Source organism: Cyprinodon tularosa, unplaced genomic scaffold (genome assembly GCF_016077235.1).
Source record: "Cyprinodon tularosa strain WSP-4 unplaced genomic scaffold, ASM1607723v1 ctg1112, whole genome shotgun sequence".
In the NCBI taxonomy this organism is placed as follows: domain Eukaryota; kingdom Metazoa; phylum Chordata; class Actinopteri; order Cyprinodontiformes; family Cyprinodontidae; genus Cyprinodon; species Cyprinodon tularosa.
The window spans coordinates 92605-112115 of record NW_024037908.1 but is presented as its reverse complement, the minus strand read 5'-3'; the positions used below and the strand labels follow the sequence as shown (position 1 = coordinate 112115).

General features: G+C 42.4%; 1 protein-coding gene across 1 annotated transcript in view; it reads left to right on the top strand.

The window, feature by feature from the left end:
* LOC119792249 (involucrin-like) overlaps window positions 1–19511 on the top strand; it is a 40958-nt gene that overhangs the window by 10189 nt on the left and 11258 nt on the right. Inside the window, exon 2 of the mRNA XM_038298819.1 lies at window positions 14270–15298. Coding sequence (XP_038154747.1) covers window positions 14270–15298 — 1029 coding nt within the window. The remainder of the gene's footprint in view (window positions 1–14269; window positions 15299–19511) is intronic.

Sequence of the window (19511 nt, the reverse complement as noted above, 5' to 3'; positions counted from 1 at the left end):
GGACAGCTGATGGTTTACAGTCTGGTCCACCTTGCAGCTCTGCAGCAGTTATTTTCTAATCCAATCTGAATGAATAAAGCCTCATTAGCTACGTTTACATGGACACAACTAATCGGATTGAAGGCCTGATCAGATCAAAAATGTTTCATGTAAACGTGTCAGACTGAAGATTCTAATCCGATTCGGTCCGATCGGAAATAAATTTAATTCCAAAAGAGAGAGGTGGTTTTTGCCGATCGCCATTCTGATTGGCGTCCATGTAAACACCCATTCGGATCTTAACAGTAAAATAATCTTCACTGCGCATGTGTGCGACGTCAGCGTGACGTTTTTCCGCCTTGTCAACAACAGGAAACCACCGGTCGCTCTCGCTCTTGTTGTGAACAACATGGCGGGAGGAGTCTAGGAACGCCCACTTATACACTCAAGTTCATTTAAAGCTGCAGGAAGCAGGAATTTATCCTCCTCCTCTTCCTCTTTTCTCTCTCCACAGCCCACTCGCTCTCCCACGCCGGTTCAATCGCTCATTCTCTACATTTTCTCTCAGACATTTCGCTGCCAAGGGCTTTTTTCCTCCTCTCTCCTTTTTTCTTTCCGCTCGCTCCGAGCGCATCGTTTGTCAGGCCTCCCAAAAACCAGACGCAGACAGAACTGCCAAGTTTGGCAGGAAGTTCTGCGCATGCTTAAAAGATTTAATCTGATCCAACGCTTGGTACATGTATACACACGTCATGATCGGATCATTTCATTTAGTGTCCATGTAAACAGAGATTTTGAATTTCCGATCAACCAAGGTTTGGATCGGATCGGGGAAATTTTGCGCATGTAAACGTAGCTATTGATGAGGTACCTGCAGCACGTTTATTCCTTTAAAGTTAATCCGTCCCGTTAAACTGCAGCTTTGACTGCTAACGTCCACATCGCATCGACAGAGTGGGCAGAAGCCATGGAATCAGTCTCCACTACGCTGAATTCTAATCTGTTTTAGCACGATGCTAACTTTCTGTCAATGTATAACTTAGCAGCACTCTGACCTAGTTTACTCTTTTAACCAATGATGAGCAGATATTTATCTGACGCAGCACCACTCATAGCCAATGATCTGTTAGAACAGATAGTCAATGCATTTTTTTACATTCTGTAATTGATACTGGTTTGAAGGTGATAGAAAGGTGGGCTAATGTTAAGACGGTGATAGAAAGGTGTGCTAATGTTAGCATAGGGATAGAAAGGTGGGCTAATGTTAGCATGGGGATAGAAAGGTGGGCTAATGTTAGCATAGGGATAGAAAGGTGGGCTAATGTTAGCATGGGGATAGAAAGGTGGGCTAATGTTAAGACGGTGATAGAAAGGTGTGCTAATGTTAGCATAGGGATAGAAAGGTGGGCTAATGTTAGCATGGGGATAGAAAGGTGGACTAATGTTAGCATAGGGATAGAAAGGTGGGCTAATGTTAGCATGGGGATAGAAAGGTTGGCTAATGTTAGCATGGGGATAGAAGGTGGGTTAATGTTAAGACGGTGATAGAAAGGTGGGCTAATGTTAGCATGGGGATAGAAAGGTGGGCTAATGTTAGCATAGGGATAGAAAGGTGGGCTAATGTTAGCATGGGGATAGAAAGGTGGGCTAATGTTAGCATGGGGATAGAAAGGTGGGTTAATGTTAAGACGGTGATAGAAAGGTGGGCTAATGTTAGCATGGGGATAGAAAGGTGGGCTAATGTTAGCATGGGGATAGAAAGGTGGGCTAATGTTAGCATGGGGATAGAAAGGTGGGCTAATGTTAGCATGGGGATAGAAAGGTGGGTTAATGTTAAGACGGTGATAGAAAGGTGGGCTAATGTTAGCATGGGGATAGAAAGGTGGGCTAATGTTAGCATGGGGATAGAAAGGTGGGCTAATGTTAAGACGGTGATAGAAAGGTGGGCTAATGTTAGCATGGGGATAGAAAGGTGGGCTAATATTAGCATGGGGATAGAAAGGTGGGCTAATGTTAAGACGGTGATAGAAAGGTGGGCTAATGTTAGCATGGGGATAGAAAGGTGGGCTAATGTTAGCATGGGGATAGAAAGGTGGGCTAATGTTAAGACGGTGATAGAAAGGTGGGCTAATGTTAGCATGGGGATAGAAAGGTGCGTAATGTTAGCATGGGGATAGAAAGGGGGTTAATGTTAAGACGGTGATGGAAAGGGGGGCTAATGTTAGCAGGGGGGAATAAAAAAGGGTTTGGGTTTTAATTTTAGAAAGGGGAAAGAAATGGGGGCAAAAGTTAGCATGGGGGAAAAAAAGGGTTGGGGCAATGTTAAAAGGGGATGGGAAAGCTGGCTTAATTTACGAGGGTTTGATAAAAAGGTGGTGCAAAATTTTAAAAAGGGGATAGAAAGGTGGCAAATTTTGGGCATGGGGATGGGAAAGGGGGGCTAAGGGTTAAAGCAGGGAAAAATAGAAAGGGGCTAAGTTAAGAGGGGTTTGAAAGAAAGGGGGGGCTAAAATTAGCATGGGATAAAAAAAGGGGGTTTTTGCAAAAGGTTAGCATGGGATAGAAAGGTGAGCTAATTTTTTAACAGGGGAATAGAAAGGGGGCAAAAATTAAACCCATGGGGAAAAAAAGGGGTTTTGGCAAATGTTAGAAATAAGATAAAAAGGGTTGGCAAATTTTTAGCAGGGGGATAAAAAGGGTGGGAAAAATTTTTAAACGGGATAGAAAGGTGGGCAAAATGTTTTGTAAATGGGGATAAAAAGGGGGGCCTAATTTTAAAGCATGGGGATAGAAAGGGGGGCCCTTAAAAATTTTAGCATGGGGATAGAAAATTTGGGCTAATTTTAGCAGGGGGATAAAAAGGGGTGGGCTAATGTTAGCAGGGGAAATAGAAAGGGGGGTTTAATTTGTTACAGGGTTTATAGAAAGGTGGGCAATTTTTTAAGAAGGTGATAGAAAGGGGGGCTAATTTTAAACATGGGGATAAAAAGGTTGTGTTTAAATTTTTACATGGGGGAAAAGAAAGGGTTTGGGCAAATTTTTTACAGGGGAAAGAAAGGTGACCCAAATTTTAGAAAGGGGATAAAAAGGGTTGGGGCTAAATGTAACCAAAGGGGATAAAAAGGGTTTGGGCAAAATTTTAAAACCATAAAGATAGAAAGGTGGCTAATGTTAGCAGGGGATAGAAAGGGGGGATAATGTTAAGAGGGTTTGGTTTAAAAAAGGTGGGCTAAGGGTTTAGCATGGGATAGAAGGGGGGGGTTTAATGTTAAGACTTTTGAAAAAGAAAGGTGGGCTAATGTTAAAAGGGGAAGAAATTTGGGGCTAATGTTAGCATAGGATAGAAAAGGGGGGGGGCTAATGTTAGCAGGGGGAAAAAAAGGGTGTGCAAAAAGTTAGCAGGGGGATAGAAAGGGGGTTAATTTAAAAGGGTGAAAAAAGGGGGGGGCAAATGTTTAGCGGGGGAAATAAAAAAAGGGGCTAATTTTTTAAGAGGGGATAAAAAAGGGGGGCTAATGTTAGCAGGGGATAAAAAAGGTGGCTAATGTTACATGGGGATAAAAAGGTGGGTAATGTTACCAGGGGGGTTTAAAAAGGTGGGCAAAATGTTAAAGGGAAAAAGAAAGGGGGGCTAAGGTTCCATGGGATAAAAAAAAAGGGGCCCTAAGGGTTTAGCAGGGGGAAATTAGAAAGGGGTTAATTTAAGAACGGATAAAAAAGGTGGGGCAAATTTGTTAGCATGGGGAAAAAAAGGGTTTGGCTAATTTTAAAATGGGGATAGAAAAAGGGGGCAAATTTTAGCAGGGGGATAGAAAGGGGCTAAGTTAGAAAGGGGAAAAAAGGTCACTAATTTTTAGCAGGGGGAAGAAAGGGGGGTTTAAAAAGTTAAAATTAACGGTTTTTTAAAAAAATTTTGGGCTAATGGTTAGCATGGGGAATAGAAAGGGGGGCAAAAGTTAGCAGGGGGATAAAAAGGGGGCTAAATTTTAGCTGGGGATGAAAGGTGGGCTAATTTAAAAACGGGGATGGGGAAAGGGGGCTAATTTTAGAAATGGGGATAGAAAGGTGGGTTTAAAATTGGGCCCGGGAAAAAAGGGGGGCCCAATTTTAGCAGGGGGATAGAAAGGGGGCTAATGTTAAAAAGGGTGAAAAAAAGGGTGAGCTAATTTTTTAGCAGGGGGGATAAAAAATTTGGGCTAATTTTAAAACGGGGAAGAAAGGTGGGCAAATTTTTTAAGCTTTGGGGAAAGAAAGGTGGGCTAATGTTACCACGGGATAGAAAGGGGGCTAAGGTAGCATGGGAAAGAAAGGTGGGTTTAAAGTTAGCTTTGGGGAAAAAGGGGGGCTAATTTTTAAAAGGGTTTAAAAAAAAGGTGACAAAATTTAGAAAGGGGGATAAAAAGGGTGGGCTAATTTTAAAGAAGGTAAATGAAAGGTGGGATAATGTTAGAAAGGGGATAAAAAGGGGGGCAAAATTTTAAAGCATGGGGAAGAAAGGGGGGGGAAAAAATTTTTAAAACGGTAAAAGAAAGGGGGCTAATTTTAGCATGGGGAAAAAAAGGTGGCTAAAAAAGAAATGGGGATAAAAAAATTTGGGCAAAAGTTAAGACTTTGATAGAAAGGGGGGGCTAATGTTAGAAAGGGGGATAGAAAGGGGGGCTAATGTTACAGGGGGAATAAAAAGGGGGGGAAAATTTTTAAGAGGGTTTATAAAAGGGGGGCTAATTTTTAGCATGGGGTAAAAAGGGGTGCCCAAAGTTAGCAGGGGGAAAGAAAGGGGTTAATGATAAGGGGTGAGGGAAAAGGGGGGCAATGTTACAGGGGGATAAAAAAGGGGGCAAATTTTAGCATGGGGAAAAAAATTTTGGGGGCCCCCCCCCAAATTAGGGGTTACAGGGGGAAATAGAAGGGGCCCAAAATGTTAGCTTTGGGGATAGAAAGCTGGTTTAAATTTTTAAACATGGGGGATAGAAAGGGTGGCAAATTTTTAGAATGGGGATAAAAAAAAGGTTTTGGCTAATGTTAGCATGGGGGTAGAAAAAGGGCTAATGTTAGGGGGTTAAAAGGGAAAGGGTGGGCTAATTTTAAAGGGATGGGGGATAAAAAAGGGGGGCTAATATTAGAAAGGGGATAGAAAGGTTTTCAAAAGTTGCATGGGGAAAAAGGGTTAGCAAATGTTGGGAAAGGGGATAAAAAGGGTGGCAAAATGTAACCATAGGGATAAAAAGGGGGGGGCTAATGTTAGCATAAGAAAAAAAAGGGGGGCTAATTTTAACCCGGGGGATAAAAAGGGGTTTTGGGGAAAAATTTAAGACGGGGGATGGGAAATTTGGGCTAATGTTGGCAGGGGGAAATAAAAAAGGTGGGCTAAAGTTAGCAGGGGGATAAAAGGGGGGCTAATTTAGCAGGGGGAAGAAAATGGCAAATGTTAGCTGGGATAGAAAGGGGGGGCCTTAATGTTAGAAAGGGGAAAAGGGAAAGGTTGGGTTTAAGGGTTAGCTTTGGGTATAAAAAAGTGGGGCCTAATTTAAGAGGGTGATAGAAAGGGGGGCAAATTTAATTAGCATGGGGATAAAAGGTGTGCAATGTTAGCATAGGGATAAAAAGGTGGGGCTAATGTTAGAAAGGGGATAGAAAGGTGAGCTAATTTTACATGGGATAAAAAAGGTGGGCAAAAGAAACCATGGGGATAAAAAGGGGGGCAAATGTTAACATAAGATGGGAAAGGGGGGCAAATTTTTAGAAATGGGGAAAAAAAGGGTGGGATAATTTTAAGACGGAAAAGGGAAAAGGGGCTAATGTTAGCAGGGGGATAGAAGGGGGGTTTAATTTTAAACGGGGGATAAAAAGGGTTTGGGGCAAATTTTTAGAAAGGGGGGGAAAGGTGGGCTAATTTAAAAGCATGGGGGTTTAGAAAGGGGGGGGCTAATTTTAACCCAGGGGGATAGAAAGGGGGCTAATGAAAAGCATGGGGATAGAAAGGGGGTTTAATGTTAAGATGGTGATAGAAAGGTGGGCTAATTTTTAGCATGGGATAAAAGGGGGGCTAATTTTTAAGAATGGGGATAAAAGGGGGGAAAAAAGGTTAGCAGGGGATAGAAAGGTGGGTTTAATGTTAGCAGGGGGGATAGAAAGGTGGGCAAAAGTTACCGGGGGGATAGAAAGGTGGGCTAATGTTAAGATGGTGATAGAAAGGTGGGCTAATGTTAGCATGGGGATAGAAAGATGGGCTAATGTTAGCATGGGGATAGAAAGGTGGGTTAATGTTAAGACGGTGATAGAAAGGTGGGCTAATGTTAGCATGGGGATAGAAAGGTGGGCTAATGTTAGAATGGGGATAGACAAGTGGGCTAATGTTAGCATGGGGATAGAAAGGTGGGCTAATGTTAGCATGGGGATAGAAAGGTGCACTAATGTTAGCATGGGGATAGAAAGGTGGGTTAATGTTAAGACGGTGATAGAAAGGTGGGCTAATGTTAGCATGGGAATAGAAAGGTGGGCTAATGTTAGCATGGGGATAGAAAAGTGGGCTAATGTTAGCATGGGGATAGAAAGGTGGGCTAATGTTAAGACGGGGATAGAAAGGTGGGCTAATGTTAGCATGGGGATAGAAAGGTGGGCTAATGTTAGCACGGGATAGAAAGGTGGGCTAATGTTAGCATGGGGATAGAAAGGTGGGCTAATGTTAAGAAGGTGATAAAAAGGTGAGCTAATGTTAGCATGGGGATAGAAAGGTGGGCTAATGTTAAAACGGGGATAGAAAGGTGGGCTAATGTTAGCATGGGGATAGAAAGGTGGGCTGATGTTAGCACGGGATAGAAAGGTGGGCTAATGGTAGCATGGGGATAGAAAGGTGGGCTAATGTTAGCATGGGGATAGAAAGGTGGGCTAATGTTAAGAAGGTGATAGAAAGGTGAGCTAATGTTAGCATGGGGATAGAAAGGTGGGCTAATGTTAAGAAGGTGATAGAAAGGTGGGATAATGTTAGCATGGGGATAGAAAGGTGGGCTAATGTTAGCATGGGGATAGAAAGGTGGGCTAATGTTAGCATGGGGATAGAAAGTTGGGCTAATGTTAAGAAGGTGATAGAAAGGTGGGCTAATGTTAGCATGGGGATAGAAAGGTGGGCTAATGTTAGCATGGGGATAGAAAGGTGGGCTAATGTTAAGAAGGTGATAGAAAGGTGGGATAATGTTAGCATGGGGATAGAAAGGTGGGCTAATGTTAGCATGGGGATAGAAATGTGGGCTAATGTTAGCATGGGGATAGAAAAGTTGGCTAATGTTAGCATGGGGATAGAAAGGTGGGCTAATGTTAGCATGGGGATAGAAAGGTGGGCTAATGTTAAGACGGTGATAGAAAGGTGGGCTAATGTTAGCATGGGGATAGAAAGGTGCGCTAATGTTAGCATGGGGATAGAAAGGTGGGTTAATGTTAAGACGGTGATGGAAAGGTGGGCTAATGTTAGCATGGGGATAGAAAGGTGGGCTAATGTTAGCATAGGGATAGAAATGTGGGCTAATGTTAGCATGGGGATAGAAAGGTGGGCTAATGTTAGCATGGGGATAGAAAGCTGGCTTAATGTTACGATGGTGATAGAAAGGTGTGCTAATGTTAGCATGGGGATAGAAAGGTGGGCTAATGTTAGCATGGGGATAGAAAGGTGGGCTAATGTTAGCATGGGTATAGAAAGGTGGGCTAATGTTAAGATGGTGATAGAAAGGTGGGCTAATATTAGCATGGGGATAGAAAGGTGTGCTAATGTCAGCATAGGGATAGAAAGGTGGGCTAATGTTAGCATGAAGATAGAAAGGTGGGCTAATGTTAGCATGGGGATAGAAAGGTGGGATAATGTTAAGACGGTGATAGAAAGGTGGGCTAATGTTAGCATGGGGATAGAAAGGTGGGCTAATGTTAGCATGGGGATAGAAAGGTGGGCTAATGTTAGCATGGGGATAGAAAAGTGGGCTAATGTTAGCATGGGGATAGAAAGGTGGGCTAATGTTAGCATGGGGATAGAAAGGTGGGCTAATGTTAGCATGGGTATAGAAAGGTGGGCTAATGTTAAGATGGTGATAGAAAGGTGGGCTAATATTAGCATGGGGATAGAAAGGTGTGCTAATGTTAGCATAGGGATAGAAAGGTGGGCTAATGTTAGCATGGGGATAGAAAGGTGAGCTAATGTTAGCATGGGGATAGAAAGGTGGGCTAATGTAACCATAGGGATAGAAAGGTGGGCTAATGTTAGCATGAAGATAGAAAGGTGGGTTAATGTTAAGATGGTGATAGAAAGGTGGGCTAATGTTAGCATGGGGATAGAAAGGTGGGCTAATGTTAAGATGGTGATAGAAAGGTGGGCTAATGTAGCATGGGGATAGAAAGGTGGGTTAATGTTAAGATGGTGATAGAAAGGTGGGCTAATGTTAGCATGGGGATAGAAAGGTGGGCTAATGTTAAGATGGTGATAGAAAGGTGGGCTAATGTTAGCATGGGGATAGAAAGGTGGGCTAATGTTACCATGGGGATAGAAAGGTGGGCTAATGTTAAGATGGTGATAGAAAGGTGGGCTAATGTTAGCATGGGGATAGAAAGATGGGCTAATGTTAGCATGGGGATAGAAAGGTGGGTTAATGTTAAGACGGTGATAGAAAGGTGGGCTAATGTTAGCATGGGGATAGAAAGGTGGGCTAATGTTAGCATGGGGATAGAAAGGTGGGCTAATGTTAGCATGGGGATAGAAAGGTGGGCTAATGTTAGCATGGGGATAGAAAAGTGGGCTAATGTTAGCATGGGGATAGAAAGGTGGGCTAATGTTAGCATGGGGATAGAAAGGTGGGCTAATGTTAGCATGGGTATAGAAAGGTGGGCTAATGTTAAGATGGTGATAGAAAGGTGGGCTAATATTAGCATGGGGATAGAAAGGTGTGCTAATGTTAGCATAGGGATATAAAGGTGGGCTAATGTTAGCATGGGGATAGAAAGGTGAGCTAATGTTAGCATGGGGATAGAAAGGTGGGCTAATGTAACCATAGGGATAGAAAGGTGGGCTAATGTTAGCATGAAGATAGAAAGGTGGGCTAATGTTAGCATGGGGATAGAAAGGTGGGATAATGTTAAGACGGTGATAGAAAGGTGGGCTAATGTTAGCATGGGGATAGAAAGGTGGGCTAATGTTAGCATGGGGATAGAAAGGTGGGCTAATGTTAGCATGGGGATGGAAAAGTGGGTTAATGTTAAGATGGTGATAGAAAGGTGGGCTAATGTTAGCATGGGGATAGAAAGGTGGGATAATGTTAGCATGGGGATAGAAAGGTGGGCTAATGTTAGCATGGGGATAGAAAGGTGGGTTAATGTTAAGATGGTGATAGAAAGGTGGGCTAATGTTAGCATGGGGATAGAAAGGTGGGCTAATGTTAAGATGGTGATAGAAAGGTGGGCTAATGTTAGCATGGGGATAGAAAGGTGGGCTAATGTTAGCATGGGGATAGAAAGGTGGGCTAATGTTACCATGGGGATAGAAAGGTGGGCTAATGTTAAGATGGTGATAGAAAGGTGGGCTAATGTTAGCATGGGGATAGAAAGATGGGCTAATGTTAGCATGGGGATAGAAAGGTGGGTTAATGTTAAGACGGTGATAGAAAGGTGGGCTAATGTTAGCATGGGGATAGAAAGGTGGGCTAATGTTAGAATGGGGATAGACAAGTGGGCTAATGTTAGCATGGGGATAGAAAGGTGGGCTAATGTTAGCATGGGGATTGAAAGGTGCACTAATGTTAGCATGGGGATAGAAAGGTGGGTTAATGTTAAGACGGTGATAGAAAGGTGGGCTAATGTTAGCATGGGAATAGAAAGGTGGGCTAATGTTAGCATGGGGATAGAAAAGTGGGCTAATGTTAGCATGGGGATAGAAAGGTGGGCTAATGTTAAGAAGGTGATAAAAAGGTGAGCTAATGTTAGCATGGGGATAGAAAGGTGGGCTAATGTTAAGACGGGGATAGAAAGGTGGGCTAATGTTAGCATGGGGATAGAAAGGTGGGCTGATGTTAGCACGGGATAGAAAGGTGGGCTAATGGTAGCATGGGGATAGAAAGGTGGGCTAATGTTAGCATGGGGATAGAAAGGTGGGCTAATGTTAAGAAGGTGATAGAAAGGTGAGCTAATGTTAGCATGGGGATAGAAAGGTGGGCTAATGTTAGCATGGGGATAGAAAGGTGGGCTAATGTTAAGAAGGTGATAGAAAGGTGAGCTAATGTTAGCATGGGGATAGAAAGGTGGGCTAATGTTAAGAAGGTGATAGAAAGGTGGGATAATGTTAGCATGGGGATAGAAAGGTGGGCTAATGTTAGCATGGGGATAGAAAGGTGGGCTAATGTTAGCATGGGGATAGAAAGTTGGGCTAATGTTAAGAAGGTGATAGAAAGGTGGGCTAATGTTAGCATGGGGATAGAAAGGTGGGCTAATGTTAGCATGGGGATAGAAAGGTTGGCTAATGTTAAGAAGGTGATAGAAAGGTGGGATAATGTTAGCATGGGGATAGAAAGGTGGGCTAATGTTAGCATGGGGATAGAAATGTGGGCTAATGTTAGCATGGGGATAGAAAGGCGGGCTAATGTTAGCATGGGGATAGAAAGGTGGGCTAATGTTAGCATGGGGATAGAAAGGTGGGCTAATGTTAAGACGGTGATAGAAAGGTGGGCTAATGTTAGCATGGGGATAGAAAGGTGCGCTAATGTTAGCATGGGGATAGAAAGGTGGGTTAATGTTAAGACGGTGATGGAAAGGTGGGCTAATGTTAGCATGGGGATAGAAAGGTGGGCTAATGTTAGCATAGGGATAGAAATGTGGGCTAATGTTAGCATGGGGATAGAAAGGTGGGCTAATGTTAGCATGGGGATAGAAAGCTGGCTTAATGTTACGATGGTGATAGAAAGGTGTGCTAATGTTAGCATGGGGATAGAAAGGTGGGCTAATGTTAGCATGGGGATAGAAAGGTGGGCTAATGTTAGCATGGGTATAGAAAGGTGGGCTAATGTTAAGATGGTGATAGAAAGGTGGGCTAATATTAGCATGGGGATAGAAAGGTGTGCTAATGTTAGCATAGGGATAGAAAGGTGAGCTAATGTTAGCATGGGGATAGAAAGGTGGGCTAATGTAACCATAGGGATAGAAAGGTGGGCTAATGTTAGCATGAAGATAGAAAGGTGGGCTAATGTTAGCATGGGGATAGAAAGGTGGGATAATGTTAAGACGGTGATAGAAAGGTGGGCTAATGTTAGCATGGGGATAGAAAGGTGGGCTAATGTTAGCATGGGGATAGAAAGGTGGGCTAATGTTAGCATGGGGATAGAAAAGTGGGCTAATGTTAGCATGGGGATAGAAAGGTGGGCTAATGTTAGCATGGGGATAGAAAGGTGGGCTAATGTTAGCATGGGTATAGAAAGGTGGGCTAATGTTAAGATGGTGATAGAAAGGTGGGCTAATATTAGCATGGGGATAGAAAGGTGTGCTAATGTTAGCATAGGGATAGAAAGGTGGGCTAATGTTAGCATGGGGATAGAAAGGTGAGCTAATGTTAGCATGGGGATAGAAAGGTGGGCTAATGTTAAGAAGGTGATAGAAAGGTGGGATAATGTTAGCATGGGGATAGAAAGGTGGGCTAATGTTAGCATGGGGATAGAAATGTGGGCTAATGTTAGCATGGGGATAGAAAGGCGGGCTAATGTTAGCATGGGGATAGAAAGGTGGGCTAATGTTAGCATGGGGATAGAAAGGTGGGCTAATGTTAAGACGGTGATAGAAAGGTGGGCTAATGTTAGCATGGGGATAGAAAGGTGCGCTAATGTTAGCATGGGGATAGAAAGGTGGGTTAATGTTAAGACGGTGATGGAAAGGTGGGCTAATGTTAGCATGGGGATAGAAAGGTGGGCTAATGTTAGCATAGGGATAGAAATGTGGGCTAATGTTAGCATGGGGATAGAAAGGTGGGCTAATGTTAGCATGGGGATAGAAAGCTGGCTTAATGTTACGATGGTGATAGAAAGGTGTGCTAATGTTAGCATGGGGATAGAAAGGTGGGCTAATGTTAGCATGGGGATAGAAAGGTGGGCTAATGTTAGCATGGGTATAGAAAGGTGGGCTAATGTTAAGATGGTGATAGAAAGGTGGGCTAATATTAGCATGGGGATAGAAAGGTGTGCTAATGTTAGCATAGGGATAGAAAGGTGAGCTAATGTTAGCATGGGGATAGAAAGGTGGGCTAATGTAACCATAGGGATAGAAAGGTGGGCTAATGTTAGCATGAAGATAGAAAGGTGGGCTAATGTTAGCATGGGGATAGAAAGGTGGGATAATGTTAAGACGGTGATAGAAAGGTGGGCTAATGTTAGCATGGGGATAGAAAGGTGGGCTAATGTTAGCATGGGGATAGAAAGGTGGGCTAATGTTAGCATGGGGATAGAAAAGTGGGCTAATGTTAGCATGGGGATAGAAAGGTGGGCTAATGTTAGCATGGGGATAGAAAGGTGGGCTAATGTTAGCATGGGTATAGAAAGGTGGGCTAATGTTAAGATGGTGATAGAAAGGTGGGCTAATATTAGCATGGGGATAGAAAGGTGTGCTAATGTTAGCATAGGGATAGAAAGGTGGGCTAATGTTAGCATGGGGATAGAAAGGTGAGCTAATGTTAGCATGGGGATAGAAAGGTGGGCTAATGTAACCATAGGGATAGAAAGGTGGGCTAATGTTAGCATGAAGATAGAAAGGTGGGTTAATGTTAAGATGGTGATAGAAAGGTGGGCTAATGTTAGCATGGGGATAGAAAGGTGGGCTAATGTTAAGATGGTGATAGAAAGGTGGGCTAATGTTAGCATGGGGATAGAAAGGTGGGTTAATGTTAAGATGGTGATAGAAAGGTGGGCTAATGTTAGCATGGGGATAGAAAGGTGGGCTAATGTTAAGATGGTGATAGAAAGGTGGGCTAATGTTAGCATGGGGATAGAAAGGTGGGCTAATGTTACCATGGGGATAGAAAGGTGGGCTAATGTTAAGATGGTGATAGAAAGGTGGGCTAATGTTAGCATGGGGATAGAAAGATGGGCTAATGTTAGCATGGGGATAGAAAGGTGGGTTAATGTTAAGACGGTGATAGAAAGGTGGGCTAATGTTAGCATGGGGATAGAAAGGTGGGCTAATGTTAGAATGGGGATAGACAAGTGGGCTAATGTTAGCATGGGGATAGAAAGGTGGGCTAATGTTAGCATGGGGATAGAAAGGTGCACTAATGTTAGCATGGGGATAGAAAGGTGGGTTAATGTTAAGACGGTGATAGAAAGGTGGGCTAATGTTAGCATGGGAATAGAAAGGTGGGCTAATGTTAGCATGGGGATAGAAAAGTGGGCTAATGTTAGCATGGGGATAGAAAGGTGGGCTAATGTTAAGACGGGGATAGAAAGGTGAGCTAATGTTAGCATGGGGATAGAAAGGTGGGCTAATGTTAGCACGGGATAGAAAGGTGGGCTAATGTTAGCATGGGGATAGAAAGGTGGGCTAATGTTAAGACGGGGATAGAAAGGTGGGCTAATGTTAGCATGGGGATAGAAAGGTGGGCTGATGTTAGCACGGGAGAGAAAGGTGGGCTAATGGTAGCATGGGGATAGAAAGGTGGGCTAATGTTAGCATGGGGATAGAAAGGTGGGCTAATATTAAGAAGGTGATAGAAAGGTGAGCTAATGTTAGCATGGGGATAGAAAGGTGGGCTAATGTTAAGAAGGTGATAGAAAGGTGGGATAATGTTAGCATGGGGATAGAAAGGTGGGCTAATGTTAGCATGGGGATAGAAAGGTGGGCTAATGTTAGCATGGGGATAGAAAGTTGGGCTAATGTTAAGAAGGTGATAGAAAGGTGGGATAATGTTAGCATGGGGATAGAAAGGTGGGCTAATGTTAGCATGGGGATAGAAAGGTGGGCTAATGTTAGTATGGGGATAGAAAGGTGGGCTAATGTTAGCATGGGGATAGAAAGGTGGGCTAATGTTAGCATGGGGATAGAAAGGTGGGCTAATGTTAGCATGGGGATAGAAAGGGGAGAAGAGAATCTGGATGCAATCAACTGGAAAGTAATGACAGATCACATGTTTGCTGTTTAAAAAGGATTGAAACAAATTATCACCCCTCCACCACCATGCCTTAAAGTAAATTTGTTCATTCAAAGCTGCCTGCATATGATCATCAACCACCTACTGTTTACTTTCTCCCATTTTCTGCTTTTCATTTAAACGCTTTTGTTTCTGCAGAGAGCTACAGCTGGGTTTCGGAGGACGATACCTGAACTTACAGACGGAAACCACGACAACCGTCCCTCTGGTGTCAACAGTCTCAGTGACTCTCCTCCTCCTCAACACCCACAGAATCCAGTTGCCATGGAGATTGGTCCCTCACACACAGAAACACACCTGGAGGAAGAGAACCTGTTTAGCTGTGACAGCCAGGAGACGCAGGAAGTCCCAGAGCTTCCAGGAGAGGGAGGAGCTACTGAGAACCAGGAACCAAAGGAATGTGAATACCTTGTTTTTGAAACTGAAGCAGAGAAGGACAGCGAGGAAGAGGTTGGTGGGAGAGGAGAGATTGAGGGAGAAGATGACAGAAGAGGGGAGGTGGAAGGAGAAGAAGATGGGAGAGAAGTAGAAGGTGTTCAGCAAGGAGGAGAGGGAGGACTGGAAGAAAGAGGGAGAGAAGGTGATGAAAAGGGCGAATCAGAACCTGAAGATCTGGGAAAGAGACAAATAGAAGGAGAGGCTGAAAGCGGAGAAGGTGTGAATGAGGTTGATATGTGGTTAACAGGAATTCTGGGAGAAATGAAGCAAGATCAGATTATCATCCATGATGATCCACCCTCTGAGCCCCCAGTCCTCGCTGCAGATCCACCAGCATCCACACTGCAGGAGGCCTGGAGCCAGGAGGATCTCAGCCTCCAGGCAGAACCGGCCATGGTGTCCTCAGACAGCGAGGAGGACGAAGACCCGCCAGCCTCAGCGTCCTGCAGCAGGGCCGAGCATTCAGAGGGAAACGCAGCTGAAGGCCCCAAGGAGGAGGATGAGGAGGAGGGACAGGCGCTGGAGGATGAGGAGGAGGAGGGACAGGCGCTGGAGGATGAGGAGGAGGGGGGACAGGCGCTGGAGGATGAGGAGGGACAGGCGCTGGAGGATGGGGAGGAGGAGGGACAGGCGCTGGAGGAAGAGGAGATAGATGAGCTAAAGGATGGAGTCATGGAGGGCGGAGAAGAACAGATGGAGTCCTGTACGTCAGCCGAGCCTGACAGGAGGGTACATTTCACTTCCTTCCTCTGTTCTCTACCTGCCAACATCATCAACGTTTAGCAGATTTAAATGTTTGGAACTTAAGTTTTTCTTTTTATTCACATTTTATTATTTATTGTGGCAGAATTAGGCCTAAACGCATTAATGTCTTATTTCACATTAATCGCCACAGCTTATTTCTGACCTTATTTGTTTTATTTCTATACATGGATCAGTTAGATTGTTCCCAACCCTGGTGATAATATCACATCAGCAGCATCTTTCCAAACGGGTTTATTTTAAAAACATGCTGTGTTTAATACTGATGTGTAAACTGTTAGCGTCCAACACCTTTTCCTGCCACGACACGGACCCGTTGCCCTTCAGCCAGTAACAGTCAGAGATGGGAAGTAACGAAGTACAAATACTTCGTTACTGTACTCAAGTAGATTTTTCTGATATTTTTACTTTACTTTACTACTTATTTTTATGGCGACTTTTTACTTCTACTCCTCACATTTTTACACAAATATCTGTACTTTCTACTCCTTACATTTTAAAAAATTGTCTCGTTACTTTAGTTTTGAATCATTTCAATGGAGTTACCGTTATTATTTTTCACGTCATCAATACCAAATTCAATCTAATTGGATGGGAATCTACGTTGCATTTGACGCACCACTACAAGATGAATCGACAGATTTGGCGGTATTCATTGGCGGCAAATCATTGCAGCTTGGTGGCGGTGGCGTTAGCATAGTAGCATGGACGACGAGATGATTGAAAATGAACACAACGGAGATCTAGTCCTATTGGCAGACATCCATTTAAAATGTAGGCAACGGCATGAAAAAAGTGGTTTCTACTTTTACTTTTATACTTTAAGTAAATTTACTTTGTTACTTTTACTTGAGTAAAGAAGTTTAATCAGTACTTCCACTTTTACCAGAGTATTTTTTAACACAAGTATCTGTACTTTTACTCAAGTACAGAAAGTGAGTACTTTTGCCATCTCTGGTAACAGTCATTTTAAGCCTTTTTCTGGTTGTAAATAAGCAGTAACTTCCTGGATCCCTGATATTTCACCTTATTGTTCCTACATAATGTTTTGTTTCTCACTTTGCCAAATATTTTATAAAGTGCATAATATAATATTTTACTTTCTACTACCCCCCCCCCCCAGCACCTGAAACTATTTGATGCACTATATTGTCTAAACAGTTTCTCTGACTGGTATTTCATAGTTATTGTGATAATTACAGATGTGACTATTAGAATAACTGTGGAAATAGATCCAGAACGCCTAGAACTTAAGCCACATGAGCTTCTATAAATGTAGCATATTTAACTCTGAGTGTAGAATTAACCATCTTCTCATATAAAACAGCCTTTTCTTTCTCACAAAACAATTAATTCCAAGTTTCTTATTGAAGGATCTCCGTCATTCCACCTGAGTGACAGCAGGGGGCGCTGTCCAGACAAATGAAAGAGGATAAACTGAATCTGATTGGCCAATAGGAGGGCTGGTTTTTCCATTAATAGCAGAACAATACATAGAAAGGTTCCTTATAGACACTCTCTTGTTTTAAGATTTTTAAAAACCACTTGAGTCATCGATGCTCTCGTGTTTCCATTAGTTGTCATAGTTCAGACTTTAGGCCCATTTCCTCACTTTCAAAACAGAAAATCCCTTTTCTTCCAGAAGGTGTAATTATTTACCGATTTAGTCCTCATCTATTCTTGTATATCTGTACAAAAAAAATGTACTTTATGTACAAGAAAAAAAAAGGTTATTTCTTCTTAACTTTTGAAATAATTTCAGGAATATTCAAAATTAAACAAAATCTCTCAACCGTTTTCTAGAAAGGATAAAATTAATGTACATTTTATTTTGTCTCCTTCAATTTATTATTATAAACTACATACATCACCTCTTAACCAGTTAAAATTGTTTCCAATTGAGCTATAAACTGGGATCAGGCCCTTTGAATCTTTGTGAATTCGCCGTTTCAGCCATTCAGGCTAAATCCATTCTACCACTGGAAGGCTCTGTTCGAAAACCTAGGACGGGTCCTCCAAGGACGCGGTCTACCTAGACTGGATCCTTCGAAGTCCTTGAAAATAAGGAGACCGGAAGAGTTTAGGCTGTGAATTCGACCAGGTCTACCCTTCGGCGGGTTTTACCGCCGTATGCTCTGTTGCTTAGCAACCGTAAACGTTGACACACAAAGCAGGAAAAGAGTGAATACAGAAGTTTTCAAAACTGTTTATTTATTTCTTTTTTATTGTGAAGCGAACAAAGACTACACTCACAAGAATCCAGAATGGAATAAATGTTCCAACCAGCGGGAGCAGGAACAAATCAAATCAAATGTAATGATAGAAACCTTAGTCAGTTAAATAACCTGCTGCTGTCATTCTGCTCATCTCTGATGTTGCTGCTATTTTCAAATATCCATCACTGTAAAAATGTCCATAGCTGCATATTGGTTATTTATTCTCCAGTTTTATATTGTTAAAACACTTTACAGGATTTTATTGTTTATATTTTAACTCTTCCCTATTATGTTATTCTTATACATTTTTCTAAGGTCCACATTTGTGTGACCATTTTCAATAATCTTTCTGCTGCTGTAAATTTCCCCATCGTGGGACAATAAAGGGATTTTCTATTCTATTCTATAAAAGGGGTAGAAAGATATAAGTAAATCTAAACAATGTATTTATAAAAAATATATCTGCAAAATCTCTAATATCCAACAACAAAAAATACTTAGTTAAGCATATTGTGCAAAACAGCAATAAAAAGATAAAAATCCTATCAGGTTTATAGTCCCCCCCCCCCTGCAGATCTTTTAGAATCTGTCCTTAAATTCCAGCCAAACCCATTTACACAGTAACAGATTAAAACCTTTAGATAAACCAAACATTACCGCTACATATCTCACTCAATAACCATTAAAACAACTATTTTTCATTAATCTCAGACGGAACTATTAAATGACTTGTATTATATTAAACTTAACTTCCAATTTTCACCACTGTTCGGCGCCAAGTAACCTTTCCTCTGATCACAGCTTGCTTGGTCTCGCAATGAATCCTGGGATATCCAAGAATACCGAGGATACATCAGACCCGTCCTTCAAATTGGGCAAAAAGAAGGACGCATTTTAAGGCCGCATATCGAGGACTCTTGGAATCCGACCAGACCTCGGCGCCGCACTATGACGTAATCGACCTTTGAATCCGGTCTTCTAAGGATGCGTCCTAGGTTTTCGAACAAAGCCGAAGTGTCAGGTTCAGTGGAGGTTTTGAGGACCCAAACAATGAGACGAGTTTTGCTGATTTAATGAAGAACTCACAGGCAACAGAGGCAAAAAAACAAAATAACAAATACAGAAAAAAAAAATAAAAAATAAAACAGAATCTAGGAGAAATCCAGGAAAAGACGAGGAACCAGCACTGAGGAACTGCACAGGGAGAGTAATATAGGAGACAGAACAAAGACTGGACTAATTAGCTAATTGGGGGCAGGTGTGGATGGAAGCAACTAGAAGGGAGCAAATGGGAAAGTAAACAAACACAAAGAAACTAATACTTAATCAGAGGGAAATACTTCAACTATATTCCAGAGTCCAAGATAAGTGGATGGGAGGAAACTAGGATATAAGCAAGAGCAAAGAGAAGGTAGAAAAATAAGAAAACCAAGATTTCTCTTTCATCATTTATGGGCAATATGATATCTTAAGCAAACTAGTTGGATTAACAAGTGGAAGATTGGGAATGCAGTATTATGTTTCTGACTGAAATGTTGCTGCAGGATCATGTCCTCAGCTTTTAGATGGTAGCAGACAGACATTAAGGGAAGGTTGGCAGAAGCTCAGGAGGTGGATTAGCAGAACTGATTCTGTAATCCAGGAAATATTATTGGGAGGTTTAGTTTCTGCAGCCTATTATTTACCCAGAGAGTTCCCCATTCTCATTTTATTGTTTTTTTACTGTTGCTAACATTACCTGTGATGTCATCAGTGTAATCGTTGCTAAACTACAGGGAGAACACCCCAATATGTTAGTGGCAATAAGTGATGATTTCAGTCACAATCACTGCTTAACTTCCGACACCACAGCTACTCACTACTTTAACTGGAGACAGCAATGGTTTTCAATTGTATTATGGAAGTGAGACACTCTTGGCAGATCAGATCACAAACCTAGTTTTCTTCTTAGAATATAATCCTCT